The sequence below is a fragment of the Rhinichthys klamathensis genome, unplaced genomic scaffold, assembly GCF_029890125.1.
Source record: "Rhinichthys klamathensis goyatoka isolate OS25496 unplaced genomic scaffold, OSU_Roscu_1.1 h1tg000011l_1, whole genome shotgun sequence".
NCBI classification, from domain to species: Eukaryota; Metazoa; Chordata; class Actinopteri; order Cypriniformes; family Leuciscidae; genus Rhinichthys; species Rhinichthys klamathensis.
In genome coordinates this window covers 4,847,662-4,866,717 of record NW_026606564.1, presented here as the reverse complement: position 1 = coordinate 4,866,717, position 19,056 = coordinate 4,847,662, and the positions used below count along the sequence as shown (strand labels likewise).

Here is a 19,056-nt window from a genome sequence, read left to right as displayed (position 1 = left end):
GGCAGTAGCTCAGTTGCTTTTTAAACAGTGTAGCTTTTCCAGTAGCTAACTACTTTTTGCAGCAAGTAGCAGTGTAGCGCGAGCAAAAGCTACATTGTGTTTTGTTGAGCCTGCGCGAATCAGCGCGATGCAAGGATATTCTTCTTCTTGTTAGATTACAAACTAATTTGTTTTGCCATTACCGCCACCTGTTGTTTATTCACGCATCTTGCGGCTAACGGTTCACTGACGTACAGAAGACCTCAAGCACAAATTTAAGGACTCACATACAGGTGATTAATGGCCATTTTAAATGTATTAATTATCCTTTATTGCTCTCTATGTTACATCAAATTTCTATTTCTGATTTAATTACATTGAACCCCCATGATCTGTCCGCCAGTTTGGTAATGAACATAAAATACCACTAAAGTTTGCGCCATCGTGTTTGTCAGTTGAACAAAAAATGTAATCTTAGTTTGTTTATCGCACGACAAAGGCTTTGATCTAATTAAATTGGTGTATAGATGTGTTGTGACTGGATCCAGAGCGAACCGAACTGTGCTCACAAGCAGCTTGTGATTCAGGTTCTTCTTTCACAGTAAATTCTGCAAGCTCCATCACTGCGTGTGAGCGAGTTTAACGCGCATTGCCAGTGCCACATGTGAGTGCTTGTTCAATGTATTTTCTTGCCAAAATGCAACCATCTCACAGTCACAATCGGTATTTTTGAGAAAAAGTCTATACATGCAATTTACGTTGGATGTATATTTTGTTCTTGCAATGTTGTATTTGTTGCAATTTTGCACTTTTGACAAACAGTCTGAGATATTTGAGTGTTGTCTGTAATAAAACAATAAAAATCATAATTGTATTGCATTGTTTTAAACACTAAATATTTTACTTAAAACATTTCTCAGACACTTATTCAGTTATTTATAATATATGTTGTTCAAAAAAAGCAAAAGTAGTTTCAATGTAGCTAGCTACTTTTTGATCGTAACTTGTAGTGTAGCTAACTACTTTTCCAAAAGGGTAGCTTGACTGTAGTTTAACTACTTTAACTAACGAGTAGCTTGTAGCTTGTCAAACTACAGATTCAAAGTAGCTTTCCCAACACTGCATTTGCATTTGATGTTGGGCAATGTTGTGGTCACGCCAGCGTCTCTTACATTATGAGCGTGCTTGCCACACGTGACGCGCCTACATTTGAAATAACGAAATTTTGGTCAGCAGGAAAAATGGTCCAACGAACCGTTCGGTTCAAAAATGCGTACCGAAAACCGAACCGAAAGCCTCGTACCGAACGGTTCAATACGAATACGTGTATCGTTACACCCCTACTAACGAGTAAACATAATGGGTAAGCGCACCAGCCAGACGGGATTTATACTTTGTCGGCCGAAGACCTAAGTTTGGTTTAAAGACAAAAAACGTACCAAGCACAAATGTTCTCTCACCAGGACTTCTCCACTCATTTAGTCTGCTTAAATTGCCGCTCAAGCTCTCACGTTCATCTGCCTCCACTCCTCCATCTCAAAATCCAATCAACAAACCAAGTCCTCACCCTATACTATTCCCATCACAATACGGAAGAAAAAAATCTGTTGCTACTTCCATTTCATTGCGACTTTAAAGTCAAGTCAAAGACAAGCTGCTTAAAATAAGCATATAATTACCATTCAGTGGCATTTTTTTGTTGTTGTAACTTTATAGTTTCACACAATGTCTATCTACATTGGGATATCCACGGTCCTTCAACCTTTTTTCCCTTGAATATTGTGTTTGTTAGTTGCATTAATCAGACTTTAGACTGCTTTAGTCACGTGACTGAAGTGAGGGATATTTAGTAACACTTTGAATTTCTTGTCGTCTGCATGACTTCGTCTTCTCTTTGCTCTTTTTTTTTTTACCGTCCTCCTCTGTTTCAGGTGACAGAGATCCAGGACTGGAGTGCTGCCAGCCCCCACAGCGCAGCCTACGTCCTCTGGGACAACGGGGCCAAGAACCTCTACCGAGTGGGATTCGAGGGCATGGTGAGCCACCCCCATCACTATACACACATACACAAAAGACTGCAGTTAACTGGCCTTTGTGTTGCTACCCACTTCCCCCCCCCCCCCCCCGCGCGCACAATGCACCACACACAGACCAGCATCCCATAAGCTGGGCTTCTTTATGAGAGCCATGTGCAGGGCAGGCATTGTGAGGGGCAGCTGGATGAGCTATCTGCATGATAAAAGAAATCTGTCCCCTTTCTGTCGCTTCACAAGAGAGCGAGAATCCACATGAAGACCAAAGGCAAAGAGAGCAATGGGAGTGGCCTGCGTAAAGCGTGCCTCAGTTATTGAAGTGAGAGGCTGCCCGTTCATTGGCTGTTCGACTTTCTGCGACGTCTGAATTTCAGCCAATCTCTTCGCAGTTGGGCTACGGCTTTTGTCTGTTATTGCTATATATCCGTAGGGTGTGCGCAGCCATCTGCCACTGGAATTATTAATTAGATTTGGATAAAGAGGATGAAGCACAGACTACTGTTTCATTGAGACTGGTTAGACTTTAGGAATTTGTTAGGCACACAAAACAGTTTGAACAAATCTCTCATAATTGTCTTGTTCTGTTTTTTTTTTGTTTTTTTTAGTCTGATTTGAAATGTGTGCAAGATGCCAAAGGAGGCGCTTTTTACAGAGACCACTGTCCAGTGTTGGGTAAGCTTTCAAATGTCTCATTATACAAATATATCATACTTGTAGGCACATATTATTTATGATGAATATGATTGAGTGAAGTGTGGTTGGGTGAAGTCCTCCATTGCATCTTAATTCAATGTATTGTATGAGATGCTTCCACTAGGTGTCAGCACTAGATGCGGGGATCTTCAAACATACTTCAAACATATAGCTACGGTGACACATTCCAGTTTAAAAGCTGTTTTGGCCCCAATCCATAATTGACTCCCTGCTATCCATGCCAATAACAGAAGGTTCTAAGCAAAAGTGGTTGGACTTAAATAAATTTCTCTTGAAACCTTAAGGGATGGTCCCAAGTCTTAAGCTGTGGCCCAATTCACAGGGTCCCAATGCAGTGTTCACAGTTATCTGTTGAAGTTCAATTCACTTTACCAAAATGCATTCATTTGAAACGCACTGTAACGCAGAAACCTGCATACAAAACTTGAGTCGAGCATATTGGAGTTACGGTGTGATTTATGATATATTTGTAGATGCATATGTAATTGTATTTATATAAAATATTTAATATTATAAATTTAATTAATAAAATCTGGAAAATTGCCTTGTTGGCCATTCACGTGACTCATGCAAATCCTTTTTTTTTTCGGGATTGGTGGAAAGAGGAAAGTTATTCAGCCTGATTAAGACCAATTATTTATTATATATACCCATTATATAATGCGTCAACTAATGTTAACAAATGAAACCTTATTGTAAAGTGTCACTAATTTCTTTAATTTCTTTCACAAGTAAAAAAAAAAATTCTTACTCGCCCCAAACTTTGAATGGTAGAGTGTATAATGTTACAAAAGCTTTCTATTAAAAACAATAAAAAATCGGTAACATTTTACAATAAGGTTCATTAGTTAACATTAGTTATTGTATTAACTAACATGAACTAACAATGAGCAAAACATGTTGCAGTATTTATTAATGTTAGTTAATAAAAATACATCGGTTCATTGTTTGTTCATGTTAGTTCACAGTGCATTACCTAACGTTAACAAATACAACCTTTGGTTTTAATAATGTATTAGTAAATGTTGAAATGAATATTAACTGAGATGAATACATGCTGTCGAAGTATTGTTCATTCTTAGTTCATGTTAACTAATGAACCTTATTGTAAAGTGTTACCAATCTTACTGATCTAAAACTTTTGAATGCTAGTGTAGATGTACTTAAGCATGACTTGGCCATTTCAGAATTTTCTTAGTTCATTTTTTCAATAGAATAATGAATACTGGTCTCGGATGATAATGCCCATGAGAAGTCCCTAGCTGTTCTATTGCTCTCTCGATCATCTCTCTCTTTCCTCTGTGCCCTTCTGTAGGTGAGCAGAATGGAAACAGGAACCCCGGAGGGCTGCAGATCGGAGACTTGGTCAACATTGATTTGGACCTGGAGATCGTTCAGTCGCTGCAGCACGGTCACGGAGGCTGGACTGATGGCATGTTTGAGACCCTCACCACCACAGGCACTGTGTGCGGCATCGATGAAGACCATGACATAGTGGTGCAATATCCCAGTGGAAACCGGTCAGTCACACAGCACCTCTGAAAACACGGTTTACATCATCATGGGCCATATATCACCACAGTTTTCTTTTCTTCTTCTTCTTTTGCTTTTGTTTCATCGTGACAGGCGCAAACCTCAAATATATGACAAATCATATTAATATTAATGTTGATTAATAAGAATATACATTACAATGTTAAATTTGTATATACACATTTTACACATCTAAGTAAATAATTGGTAATAAATAAATAGTAATTAGTATATCAGTGGATCAAGAATTTACATAACAAGAAACACTTCACATTAGTCCTCTTAATAGCATGAAACTGCTTTTTTTCTCTCAATATAAGCAGTATAACAATATTAAAACAATTTTTAGTGCTGGTCAACGATTAATCGCGATAAATCGCATCCAAAATAGAAGTTTTATTTTAAAAAAACACACACACACACACACACACACACACACACACACACACACACACACACACACACACACACACACACACACACACACACACACACACACACACACACACACACACGCTAAGAGACAGCTTCTTAGTGCTGTTTGCATCCAAAATAAAAGTTTGTGTTTGCATAATATATGTGTATGTACTGTGTATAATTATTTTGTATATAAATACACACACGCATGTATACATTTAAGAAAAATTTGTATTTATATATAATATAAATTATATATACAGTAGAAACATGCAAATATTTCTTAAAGGGGTCATATAATGCCATTTTTGTACAAGCTAGTATGATTCTTTAGGGTCTAAATTAAAAGTTTGTAATATACTTTAATTAATATTGGAAGAAAACACTTATTTTACTTGGTCAAAAACAGCTCTGTTTTCAGCACGCCGTTTCAGTGCATATGACTTTAAATGATAATGAGCTTTGGTCACCCCGCCTCTCTGTTCTGTGCTTACACCATTTGTAACACAATAACACAATAACCATAACGCGTTGTTCAGTATAAACGTGGGATTATGAATTATATTGAGAACATCATACATGGAAAACATGCCGTAATGTAGGCCTAACCTAAGTGTAAACCTTAGATGCATTCATTGTGAAGCGTGCAGCTAGCGATTTGCAAAGATTAATATAAATATTAATATAAAGTTTAATAAAACGTTACACTTACTTCAGTTGTTCTAGAGGTTCATCAGGAACACGAATAGCTGGTACCGAACCTTTTTTCATGAGCAGCTTCTTAGCAAAACCAGCTTTATACTGACCCTCGTCTATAAAGCAGTCTGCTGAGAAATGATTCGCGCAAACATGAGAGCATTGACGTTGCTCGTGGGGAATATTCCCTTCGAAAACAAACTCAGCCACTGCGTCTTCAGCGGTTCGGATTTAGGAACATTAAAATGACTGCTGTGTTCGTTATTACACCCAAGAACAGAACACCACAATCGCTTAGACGCCATTCTGCTCATAGACAGTGCTCCAGCATATCAACAATGACCACGCCGGTCCGCGCGGACTATGATTGACAGCTGGCTCATGAGCGAGGGCGGGTCTGTGTTGAAACGATGCTGTCAATCAACAATCGTGGGAGGGGCTTCCGAGTGTGTGACGTCACAAAATCGAACGGCTCAATTTGAGGCAGGGGAAAACGTATAAGGAGATTAAAACAAAAACACTGGATGGATTTTTATCATTGTATGATGGTTGTGTACAGGCACTGCCAACACACATTTCAGTACAATCAACTTGTAAAAGTGCATGTACCATTATATGACCCCTTTAAAAATGTACATGCATGTGTGTGTAACCTACTGTCGTTGAGGATCCATGAATTTCCCTTTGAGTTGTATTGAACACTGACCCCTGTGTGTGTTCTAGGTGGACGTTTAACCCAGCGGTGCTCACCAAGGCAAACGTCGTACGCAGCGGAGAGGTGGCGGCTGGAGCGGAGGGAGGCAGCTCTCAGTTCCTGGTGGGAGACTTGGTCCAGATCTGCTATGACATAGACCGCATCAAACTACTCCAGAGAGGACATGGAGAGTGGGCTGAAGCTATGCTGCCAGTGAGCGCCACCTACCTCATCCATAAAGGGATCTGCAACTCTCTTATCATTTACTCACGCTCATGTCATTCCAAGCCCGTATGACTTCTGCGGAGCGCAAAATATATTTTATTATTTTTTTGGTCCGTACAATGGAAGTCAATCATTAGCAACATTTTTCAAAATGTCTATTTTGTATTCTGCAGAAGAAAGTCATATAGGTGTCGAACAGCATGTGTGTGAATAAATGACACGGGTTTAGTTTTTGGGTGAACCATCCCTTTAAAGATTATTTCTGTGAATGTGTAACATTATATTACTCTTTGGCTGAGTTATGAGAACATGGATATATTTTAGCCATTTTATTATATAATAATAACACAAATAATGAACATGATCAGGAAATTTTGCTGGATTTAAACCTGTGTCACCCGTATTGGCACCATTGCGACACTAAGCACTGAGACTAATTAACAGCTTAGTCAATTGTTCATAATTCAGAAAAGACGTTTACTACTACTAAGCATCTTAAATTTCTCTCACAAATAAAATGACCCGTAAAGGCAGGCGATGATGAGACCTCATCATTGTCATAAAGACCCAGTCTGAGGCTGATGAGCAGTAAATTGCAGCCACTGGCAACCCACTACCAATAGCACAGTTGTTTTATTTGATCTACCGGCTGTTTCAAGCAGCTCTGCCTCCTGAAGCAGTTGATGAGATGCTGTGAGTGGCATTAGGCCTGTGTGCTTGGTTTATATTTCTTGGAACGCCTCCCTTTTTGTTGTCCTCGATGGACAAAGCTCAGATTTCCAATAGCTTCAGTTATGAGCCATATAGATGAGAAATGGGTCCTGCAAGCTTAGGAGCCTTTGGGTATTCTCTTTTTTAAATGAGCCAATCTCAATTTTAAAAGCCAGACCTTACACTTTATTGATTTTTCTCCTCCGACCACCACATCTCTCGCTCTCCCTCCGCTGTGCTTAGGATGTTGCTCTCAGAGGAGGCGTTTGTACCTGTGCGTAAAGAACAGTTCGAACACAGTGTTGTCTAGCATTCCAGACATTTCTGAGCTCTGAGGGAAAAGAAAGTGCGTTAAAAGCAATAAATCTTGTTTAGGACAGTCACACACTTTACACCTGTGTTTTCTTCTGAGCAGACTCTTGGAAAAGTGGGCAGAGTGCAGCAGATTTACTCTGACAGCGACCTGAAAGTCGAGGTGTGCGGGACGTCCTGGACGTACAATCCAGCTGCTGTCACTAAAGTGGCTCCTTCTGGATCTGCTGTTACTAATGCTTCTGGAGGTAACACACACACACACACACACATAAATAAATATACTGGAGAGGATAGTAAATAGTAGTATATATATATTTAAAAAAAATTGCGTCACTTATTCCCATGAACACCATTTGTGTTATTTCATAGATTTAATGACTTTACTAGTATTATTGATGGACAAAAGTGGAAAATTGTAATAACGTAGAATGAGTAGGTGTGTCCAAACTGAGTGGTAGTGCGCATGGGTATTTTACTTGTATCTTTTGATATTATTACATTTCATTTAGGGCTGCACAACAGTGAGGGAAAAAAAGTGACAACATCATGTAAAAAGTATTATCTTTTATTGGAAAATTAAAAAAAATTTCAACAACTGAGAAGAGAGTTATTAAACTACATTTTATAAAGACATCTGTAAAGCTCCTGAATCGTACGGAGAAAATAAAAATAATAAAAACAAAGGTTGAGAAATTAATTTTTTTACTCTGAAGACGTTATTTAAACTCTTCTTTTAGGGCAAAACGATTTGAGAAATACTTGATAAGTATGTGGCTGTTACTGGTAATGGCTTGCTGGAAAGTGTTATACACATTTTAATATATTAGTTTAAAATAAACAATAGAAATCATAATTATTACTATAAAATAGTCATATTGGGTCAAAAAACTGGTAATGACTTGCTGGAAAGTGTGTGTATATTTCTCTCTCTCTCTCTCTCTCCTCTCTCTCTCTATATATAAACACTATATGTACATATATATATATATATATATATATATTTATATATATATATAAATACACAAGTCATTACTAGTTTTGACCCAATATGGCTAGTTTAAAGTAATAATTATGATTTGTATTGTTTATTATTAAAGTAATATATTAAAATGTTAAAAACATTTATTAACATTGTAATAATTTTACTGTAAAATAGAGTATTTAATAAAATAATACTAAACTTTTATAGAACAACTGTAAAATGACAACGCTCATACCCATTTCTTTATTTTCAAAAGTTAAACAATCAAGCTTTTTTTTTTTTTGGTGGATAATTGCACTTAGCCATATCACAGTTTTGCTGTATCATGCAGCCCTAATTTCAATATATTGTGACATGAATTGATTTGCCAGAGGATAAAAGCGTTCTATATTTCAGTGGCGTTCAGTCAACCACAGGCAGGAATCAATCCATCAGTCATCGTGTACTGTGCATGACACTATAGTCCTTCTCTGCCCTCAGAGCGCCTGTCTCAGCTCCTCAAGAAACTTTTTGAGACTCAGGAGTCTGGAGACATTAATGAAGAGCTGGTGAAGGCCGCCGCCAATGGAGACCTGGCCAAAGTAGAGGACATCCTGAAGAGACCTGATGTAGACGTAAGAGTTCGACCGTAACACACGCACACACTTTTTTTTTTAATATACAGTCAAAACAAAATGTATTCTGACACCTTCAACATTTCTCACATCATCACAGTTTATTCGCTATAGTTTAGAAAATAGTAATAAAATATGACAAGAACTCAGAGTTGTCAAATCAGTTGATATATCACTGGTTTTGGCCGTCCTTCTGTTAGTTACACTGTCAACTGAATTAGGTTGAATAGCTGTCAGCTGTTAAATTTAACTACACAATTAGATAATATAAACTTAGCTCAACCAATCACCAAGCAATGCTTCATTTAGTTCAGTCTGTGCTGTAAAAAGGTCGCATTAGCAATTAAAGCTGCATTCCGTAGCTTTTCCTCTTTGTCGCCATCTCTCTGTTCGAAATCTGTAACTGCAGTGATTCGCGGAATTATCATCTTTACGTGGGTTGTAAATCGGCATGAAACAGCGCGGATGAACACAGTGCTTTGAGGCGAGTGGTGCTGTCAGTCACCGCGCTGTGTGGATATACTGTCATTCAGAATCACAGATTCACTTTTTGAAAGTTTGACCAACATAAGAATTTTCATAAGAAAATGTCTTCTGAACAAGTAACATCCATTTTTGTTCTGACCAACTAAGGGGGAAAAAGCATTCGACATGATAAGCTTCGTTAGATTTAATCAACGCGATTTACAGCAACCGTGCAAATTATAGCCTATTTTGTTCTCAAATTGTTCATGTTAACAACATCAGCATTGCGTGACTAATGTTAAATTTAATGTGTTTTATGGTTACCTGTGTAGTTCAGAATTCATATTCTCCATAATAGCAAAACGAGAAAGGCACAACAAAGGAAACTCCATAACTGTGTGAATTAAGAAAACGTACTGTTACACGATTGAACTATTGAAATGTCTTACTTGTTCAGCAGAAAAAAGCCGTCTCTTCTTCCGTTTTGAACCCCTTCGGGAGTTAACTCAAAACACGGAGTTCACGCACTTTTCAAAAGCCCCGCCGATGTTTAATCCTTGTGTTCGCATGAGACGGTTTCTTTCTCTTTCTCTAGCCACCTTAAATCCGAAGTACGAAGTCTTTTGGGTTTTATAACTGCTGAATCTCCAGTTGACACTGATGATTGTTGTTTGGATCTTTCTGGATGCCATAAGTTTAATTATGTAAAGTGCTGCGAGAAAAGCCTATACATCTAAACATCTCGTCACGCGCAGTATAGCCGGCTAGCCGAAACTCCTTCTTTATGTGTACGGGTGTGACGTCATGACGCAAAGACATGCTCGAATTTCCCGCGGAAACCCACCAGTACCACTGGAATTAAAATCATTATTACAAGCTAACCGTTTTGAATCTAGCTATGGCAAGCAGATAGTTTTGACCACTGGCAGAATAAGTTTTTTTTAATATAATTATTTTGGATCATTTTTAACTTAAAAAAGTTACAGACTGGAGCTTTAAAGAAAAAACGCTTAAGCAAAACATGGTCAGGTCAAAGTGCCAAATTTGTATACATTTTACTGGTAGTCCACTGTATGAAGAATTTTTGGGTATAATATGTCATGTTTACTTTATTTTGCTATCCTCACTTACATAAAAAAAAAAAAAATCTGGTCTCTGAATAATTTTTGGTTTGACTGTACATTTTAGCTTTCTGTTTTTCCCAACTGTACATACCACAGGTTTCCTAACTGTATTTGCTATTTAGTCATACCTATGCCTGAATTTGCACACCCACAGAAAGCTCAGCAGATTTCCATAGAATTCGAATGGATTCTACACATCCCCTGCACGTTTATTTAATATTTTAGCTGGTGTCAATATGCGATATCATTTTTAACACACCCTGCCAAATTATAGAATTTACATGAATAGTTAAAGGAAAAAAAGTCCATATTTAGTGTGATCCTTGTGACAAGACCCTATTCGACTTGATCAAATAGGTAGCGATTTTTACATTTTAGAAGTGCAAGTCAGAATTAAGAAACCTATGCAGCTCGTAGTTTTTTGAGCGAGCAACATACTACTTTTTTTGTAGTGGGACTGTTTTCTTTGAACTGCTGCACCTTCAGTTTTTACTGAAATCTCACAGATCAGATCAGATCAGATCAAACGCACAGTCAAAGAATGATGTCTGCTCTTATATGAGATTTCCTTTGCTCGTTTTGGAGCTCCTATGAGCCTGAAACTCAGATTTGTGAAACATCGAGCTAAAACAAAACGAGTACCTAACGCGCTGAAAGTATTCAATGGTAGTTTGTATGAAGACATGGACCCACATTCATTGCTTTAAATGAGACTGAACATAACAATCAAGCAAATTGACTCTGAAAGGAAGTGTGTGCCTTCTCTTGTGCCTTCTGCATACTCCTAAAACCATGGTTTCATGGTTTGCGAACAGTCGAAGAGCGTTGCTTGTGTGCATTTCAAAATGAAAATCAATTGACCACTCCTGAAATGTCTCAAAGCACTTGGTCTCACCACAATAATAATGGGGAAGTGTAATCACCACAATAATAATATGATTGTGCCAATGATGATTGCACAGCATGTTGACTACAGGGAAATAAGGGGGATGTTAATTTGAGTTTTGTTTGGAAAAGTGATCTAGACACTAGAATGCGGTCCACAATGAACATGTGTGAAGGCATTGATCCTTGAAATGTTTTGTGGTTTTAGCAGGATTCCCATGGTCTTTGAAGACTTGAAATGTGAGGGAATTTTAAAATTGTGACTTCCAGGTCTTGGAATTCTGAGCGGCAGAATGTTTCATACCCTCAAAATGGTGGGGAATATATATATATATATAGCATACACTACCAGTCAAACGTTTTGAATCTTTAATAAAAAACATTAAAGATTTTTAATGTTTTTTAAAAAAAGTCTCTTCTGATCACCAAGGCTGCATTTATTTGATTACAAATACAAAAAAAAACCCAGTAATATTGTGAAATATTATTACAATTTAAAACGTCAGTTTTCTATGTGAATATATAGTAAAGTGTAATTTATTCCTGTGGTCAAAGCTGAATTTTCATCATCATTACTCCAGTCTTCAGTGTTACATGATCCTTCAGAAATTATTCTAATATGATGATTTGATGCTCAAAAAACATTTCTCATTATCAATGTTGAGTATCAATGATTTATCAACAGTTATTTACATTTTTATTCAAGGATTCTTTGATGAATAGAAAGTTCGAACGAACAGCATTTATCTGAAATTGAAAGCTTTTGTAACATTAAACACTACCGTTCAAAAGTTTGTGGTCAGTACGAATTTTTATAAATTTTTTTGGGGGGAAATAAATAAAAGAAATCAATACTTTTATTCATCAAGGATGAATTAAATTGATCAAAAGTTTCAGTAAAGACATTTATAATGTTACAAAAGATTCTATTTAAAATACATGTTGTTCTTTTGAACTTTCTATTCATCAAAGATTCCTGAAAAAAAAAATTTGTACACAACTGTTTTCAACATTGATAATAATAATGCATGTTTTTTGAGCATCAAATCAGCATTAGAATGATTTCTGAAGGATCATGTGACACTGAAGACTGGGGTAATGATGCTGAAAATTCAGCTTTGATCACAGGAATAAGTTACATTTTAAAATAAATTTAAATTGAAAACATTTATTTTAAATTGTCATAATATTTAACAATATTACTGTTTTTTGTATTTTTTGTATTTTTAATCAAATAAACACAGAAGAGCAGAAGAGACTTCTTTTAACCCTCTGGGGTCCTTCGGCCCAAATGGACCCGAAGCATTTACATTATTTATTTATTTTAAAGCTCCAGTCCGTAACTTTTTAAAGTTAAAAATAATCCAAAATAATTATATTAAAAAAAACGTATTCTGCCAGTGGTCAAAACTTTCTGCTTGCCATAGCTAGATTCAAAACGGTTAGCTTGTAATAATGATTTTAATTCCAGTGGTACTGGTGGGTTTCCGCGGGAAATTCGAGCATGTCATTACGTCACACCCGTACACATAAAGAAGGAGTTTCGGCTAGCCGGCTATACTGCGCGTGACGAGATGTTTAGATGTATAGGCTTTTCTCGCAGCACTTTACATAATTAAACTTATGGCATCCAGAAAGATCCAAACAACAATCATCAGTGTCAACTGGAGATTCAGCAGTTATAAAACCCAAAAGACTTCGTACTTCGGATTTAAGGTGGCTAGAGAAAGAGAAAGAAACAGTCTCATGCGAACACAAGGATTTAAACATCGGCGGGGCTTTTGAAAAGTGCGTGAACTCCGTGTTTTGAAGGGGTTCGAAACGGAAGAAGAGACGGCCTTTTTCTGCTGAACAAGTAAGACATTTCAATAGTTCAATCGTGTAACAGTACGTTTTCTTAATTCACACAGTTATGGAGTTTCCTTTGTTGTGCCTTTCTCGTTTTGCTATTATGGAGAATATGAATTCTGAACTACGCAGGTAACCATAAAACACATTAAATTTAACATTAGTCACGCAATGCTGATGTTGTTAACATTAACAATTTGAGAACATAGTAGGCTATAATTTGCACGGTTGCTGTAAATCATGTTGATTAAATCTAACGAAGCTTATCATGTCGAATGCTTTTTCCCCCTTAGTTGGTCAGAACAAAAATGGATTTTACTTACTTGTTCAGAAGACATTTTCTTATGAAAATTCTTATGTTGGTCAAACTTTCAAAAAGTGAATCTGTGATTCTGTATGCCAGTATCCACACAGCGCGGTGACTGACAGCAGCACTCGCCTCAAAGCACTGTGTTCATCCGCGCTGTTTCATGCCGATTTACTACCCACGTAAAGATGATAATTCCGCGAATCACTGCAGTTACAGATTTCGAACAGAGAGATGGCGACAAAGAGGAAAAAATACGGACTGCAGCTTTAAATCATAGCTTTATCGCAATTGTCCGAAATTTGGTGACTTTGTTGGTGCTTGGTATATGAACACCCAAAAAAATTGGGGACAGGATTTGAATAGTCTAAGTGGTTGTAAAAAAAATAGTCACACTCAGGACCTTCGGGTCCAAATGGACCCGCATAGGAAATGAATGGGAAATTGGCAAAAAATGTGAAAATACAGAGTTATTTTGTGTGTACAATCTACAAATCAGCCACGATCCAGAAAAAAAGCACACAACAGTGAAGGGGTGAATCTATAAAACATCAAGAGTGCAAAACAGACACATCCACACACACACACACACACACACACACACTTTTATACACATACACACTAATAAATTCAGATTACATATGGGTTTTGAATTTTTAAAATGCTCAATTTGTCCACCAGATGGCATCCATCTCATTTCAAAAATTGCTTTCATGAGGCCTAGGCTTGTCTCTAAAATGAAATACAGCTTTAAAAAAAAGTATATAAAAAAAAAAAAAAATCTATTATTTTCAATGGGGAAAAAATGGGTCATAATTATTGCATTAATATTAATTATAAATCATTTTTATTTTTGAAATTGTCTCAAAACACCAAAAAAGAAAAGAAAAAATATTATAAAAAACAAGTAAAAAATAAATAAATGATTTTTTTAAAAATAAATATTAATCCCACCCTTCCGGCCCATTTGGACCCGAAGGTCCTGAGTGTGACTCTGAAATGAAGGATCCCAGAGGGTTAAAAACATTAAAAATCATACCGATCCAAAACTTTTGAACGGCAGTGTATATCAATCTTTCCTCTCACCGTTTTGGTTTATGTTGGAGCCACGGCCGGCTCTGTCCTCTACCGCCCCTCACTCGAGTAATTGCTTTGAGCAGAGGGAGGGATGGGTAGGGAAGTCAGATTGGCTTGGGTGACTGGCCAAATTATATGCTCGGCGGGACAAGACATGTCCTGCAAAGACACCAGGGGCTCCAGTATTAATATTCATGCCTTTGCACACTTGTTTAGCTTACCGCAATGCAGATCACAATCAGACACTCATACACATGAGCCCACATACACCTTTTTAAAGAATGACACAAATATGCATATTGCAGGATGTGATCAGATGTGTCTTGTTTGTTCCCCAGGTGAACGGGCAGTGCGCAGGACACACCGCCATGCAGGCAGCCAGCCAAAATGGACACGTGGACGTCCTCAAACTGCTGCTGAAACATAATGTAGACCTGGAGGCTGAGGTTTGTACTTTCCCCTTGCTTTATCCGGCTCCTGAATCACCTCTGCTTCTCTGTTGCCTGTTTTACCCCCCCCCCCCCCAAAGATTATTGCATTTAGAACAGGCCGAATATGCTGTCATTTGACTGCTTGCATTAACCCACTTAGATCTTGCTTTTCACAGTTCAAACACCGTTAAGCAGAAGTTCTTGTCAAAAGTAGACCTCATGGAGCTAGCTGAAGGTGCAGTAAGAGATTACTGAGAAACACTGTTGGTATTCGAGATCAACCCAATCAAACGCGCCCCTCTCTTCATTGCTCCGCCCCCAAAATGCAGAACTGCTTTATAGAGGAATTGAACTAATTTAATAATTGGTGATCTTTACAGAGGAACTGAATCAACACTAAATTGTCTTCAGCTTTACAGTTGAATTGAACCGTTTCTGTTGTCGCTGTAAAGCTGCTTTGTAACGATCTGTATTGTATAAACGCTATAAAGATGACTTGACTCGGCCCCCCCCCCCCCCCCCCCCACAATCCACTTTTACAGCGTTTCTCAGAAATCCTTAAACCAGCATATAGAAATACCACTTCTTCTGGCGGTGTGACTCGTTGGATTGAGTGAAATGTTTCCTTGTGTGTCCGTTTAATGTGCTAGGATAAATGTTAGATACTGTTCCGCCAGTAAAGCCACAAAACAAATGCTAAAATACTGTCCTATTCCAACTTTATATAGAGACAGCTATGAAATAAGCCATTTGTTGGTTGATTCCTCTGGAAAGTGCAGACACTATGTCTCTATTAAAAGATTACTATTTTTAGCATCGCATCCAAGTATCAGAAACATGCATCATAATAAAAAATCAAATCTGCTGTTTAACAGTTTCTCATATTTTTTTTATTTTTTTTTAAGGAATATTTCTGTATTTAGTTATACAAAGGCTATTATCTTCTACAGATGAACCTTGCTCTGTAGGGAAAAAAAGAACACACACACACACACACACACACACACACACACACACACACACACAGCAGTGTTTTAACCGAGTGTCTATTTACACTAAGTGTAAATAGCCTGTCTTGTTGGCAAAGGTTATTTACTCTAACTCCACCCTCCAATGTCTGGTTGGGCAAAAAGACACTCACCACTCAACGTCTGCTGTGGCGTAGGGAATATAGCGCGTGGAAGTAGCTTTTGACTCGATCGACCCAAGTTCAAACTCGCTCTTCTTCCTTTTCCCATCACATATCAGATCAGAAAGGCATTATTTTAGAAAATATTTGAAAAGTGGATATAAAGTGCCTTACAAGTGTTTAGTAATAGTGTTTATCAGGGGTAGGTGTTGGGAAGGCTTTATTGTCCCAATAAGACGGCATCCATTTACATGAATAATCATTTACACTCTGTTTATTATTGCATCCTGTTTATGTACAACAATACTGAGGTGCAAATGGTATGTATAAATAGCATCTAACAACTATTTGCACTTACTGCAAAGAACTGCTACTTTTACACAGTGTAAATAGAATGTATCGCTATTAGTATTTTCACTTAGTGTACATAGCATATCGCTAAGGAAAATGGTACTATTGACACTTAGTGTAAATAGCTTCTATTGCTTTTGTCACTTAGTGCAAATAGCCGCTGCCGCGTTTTAATCCATGGAGTGATTTTACAATTAACTTGGACTGATGAAATTACATTATTGTAATAGGAGTGCTAAGTGAAATATGTCTGTTTATATTTAAGTACAAAAGTACTTAAACAAATAAGTACTTCAGAGGCATATTGAGAGAAAGTTACTGAACCTGGATTGCCGTGTTATGAGGATAAGTTAACGTTAGCGTGCAGTCAGCACATCTACTGTTTGATTATGTGCAGGGAGGGGGAAAAACGGGACACTGGGAACACTAACATTGCTATTCAAGCCACGTGAAGGGTTCTCCGCTCACAATCACAATCAAGCCCGGATATTTATTTCCTGGTGATGTTTCAGGGGCAGAAAAGATCATACATGCTGCTGTGAATGCTGTTAGCTTTGTTACATTTTAAACCATTGATATAAACTTCCACAAATCACTTTTCCCCCCATTTCACTGGGTTTGTTTGGTTGTCTGTTAGGAATTGTGAGCGGCAGCAACATATAATATTAATTTACACCTTCATGAGATTTAAATAAATATATATTTATATTGGCAAATATTACTTAACAAAATTCAAATATACTAATTGTATATTACTAAACAACGGCTATATACAAGCAAGGCACCCTGTTAAAATTCTGCAAAGTCATTCACTTAAACATTGGAGGGGTTGTGCTCATTTTAACCAGTGTTATGTTAGTATTATTTCTATACTGTTATAGGATTTATTATTTAGTTAGAGCTTATATTTTATTTTTAGTGATTTTGTGCTTTTTGTCATTTTTAAGTTTAAAAACAAAACGTGTAAGATAATGTTCATTTCAGTTTTAGTTTATACATTAAACTTATTTAACTTGAATTTATGTCTTACAGTCAGTTGCCGAGGAAACATTTCTAATATTAGTTAGAATTATTCATATTTTTAGTTATACATAACAATAACAACACTGATGTTAACTTTTCCTGGCTGAAATCCTAGTCCCTTTATAGGATGTTTTATGGTTTAAAGGATGTTTGTATTTCTGAGGAGAAAAGCAGTTTGGGCTTCTTGCCACAGTCAGTTGGAGGAATGAATAGATTATTAGGCAAAGGTTAATTTATGGCTGCAGATCACTTTTAACCTCAAATTAATTAGCCAGAAGATTTGCATCATTATAAGGCGGTTGCTTCAGTAATGACTGCGTGTCCATAAACATTCCTCAGCGTTTTGACTTTTCTAGGCCAGTTCTAGTTGTAAAGGCTTTCGAGTCAGAGGCTGGTGTTTAAATGGGGATGCTGACAGTGATTGATGTGCGACTCTTTCAGGATAAGGATGGAGACCGAGCTGTCCATCACGCGTCCTTCGGGGACGAGGGCTCCGTCATTGAGGTTCTGCAGCGAGGCGGGGCCGACCTGAACGCCAGAAACAAACGCAGACAGACGCCCCTGCACATCGCTGTCAACAAGGGCCACCTGCAGGTGGTGAAGACTTTGCTTGACTTCGGCTGCCACCCCAGTCTGCAGGTGAACGACCTCTCCAAGTGTTTTTAGCCCACCGGTGTCTCAGTACCTCTCAGTTTAGAGAGTGAACTCTCGTCCTTGCTTCGTCTTTCTGTGACGCTTTCAGTCACATCATTTGAGCTAAAGCTAGGCAGTAGCTTCTTGTTGTGCTTGTACACTATTGGTCAAAAGTTTTATATAATATATATATATATATAGCCTAGTAAAATCCACATTATGTTTAATTTGAGTTTTTTTTTTTTACCTTTTAAGGCGAGACACGACAGGCAAAAACATAGTTTTTTTTTTCACTGGTCAATTTTGAGATTTCGGGATATTTGTCTTCAAAAACATGTCTTCTTTCAGACTTGTGGTGGAAAAAAAGTCCGAAATACACATTTACGTCTTTATTTTACTGCACTTTGTCTGTTTGCGTCTGTAGATTTCTCATAAATTCATCAAAAGTTGGCGATCTAACTCACCCGTTGCTCCGCGATCGCGATCTGCACCCTGTCATCATCACACACACCGTTAGAAAGCTCTCTCTCTCCTGTACTATGCTGTCGCATCCAAATATGGTCATTTCCTTTTTATCAGCAACCAATCGTGAAAGTAAAAGGGCGCAAATGCGCAATCTCATTGGCTGATGGTAAATCTTTAAAGCCCATTTTCTCAAAATGACTTTTCTCTCATACTCAAAGTCCGAAATCTCCACTTCGGTAGCACCTATACACACCAAACTTTAAAGTCTTGTACCTAGTTTGATTATGAAGACATTTAAAGAGGGATTTGTAAATTTATTATTCCTAGCCCGATTTATATAACATTTTATTCCAAAAAAAAACATGGCAAAAATATATTTTTTAAGGCTATTGACAGTATATTCTG

At 37.4% G+C, this 19,056-nt stretch overlaps 1 protein-coding gene across 7 annotated transcripts in view; it reads left to right on the top strand.

Annotated features, from left to right (window-relative positions):
• The window catches only part of mib1 (MIB E3 ubiquitin protein ligase 1), an 87,789-nt gene that overhangs the window by 13,228 nt on the left and 55,505 nt on the right, over nt 1-19,056 (top strand). For all 7 annotated transcript variants that reach the window (XM_056264617.1, XM_056264606.1, XM_056264584.1 and 4 more), the window contains exons 4-11: nt 1,911-2,015; nt 2,618-2,684; nt 4,042-4,246; nt 6,096-6,279; nt 7,418-7,562; nt 8,780-8,913; nt 14,958-15,065; nt 17,995-18,192. In XM_056264617.1, coding sequence (XP_056120592.1) covers nt 1,911-2,015; nt 2,618-2,684; nt 4,042-4,246; nt 6,096-6,279; nt 7,418-7,562; nt 8,780-8,913; nt 14,958-15,065; nt 17,995-18,192 — 1,146 coding nt within the window. The remainder of the gene's footprint in view (nt 1-1,910; nt 2,016-2,617; nt 2,685-4,041; nt 4,247-6,095; nt 6,280-7,417; nt 7,563-8,779; nt 8,914-14,957; nt 15,066-17,994; nt 18,193-19,056) is intronic.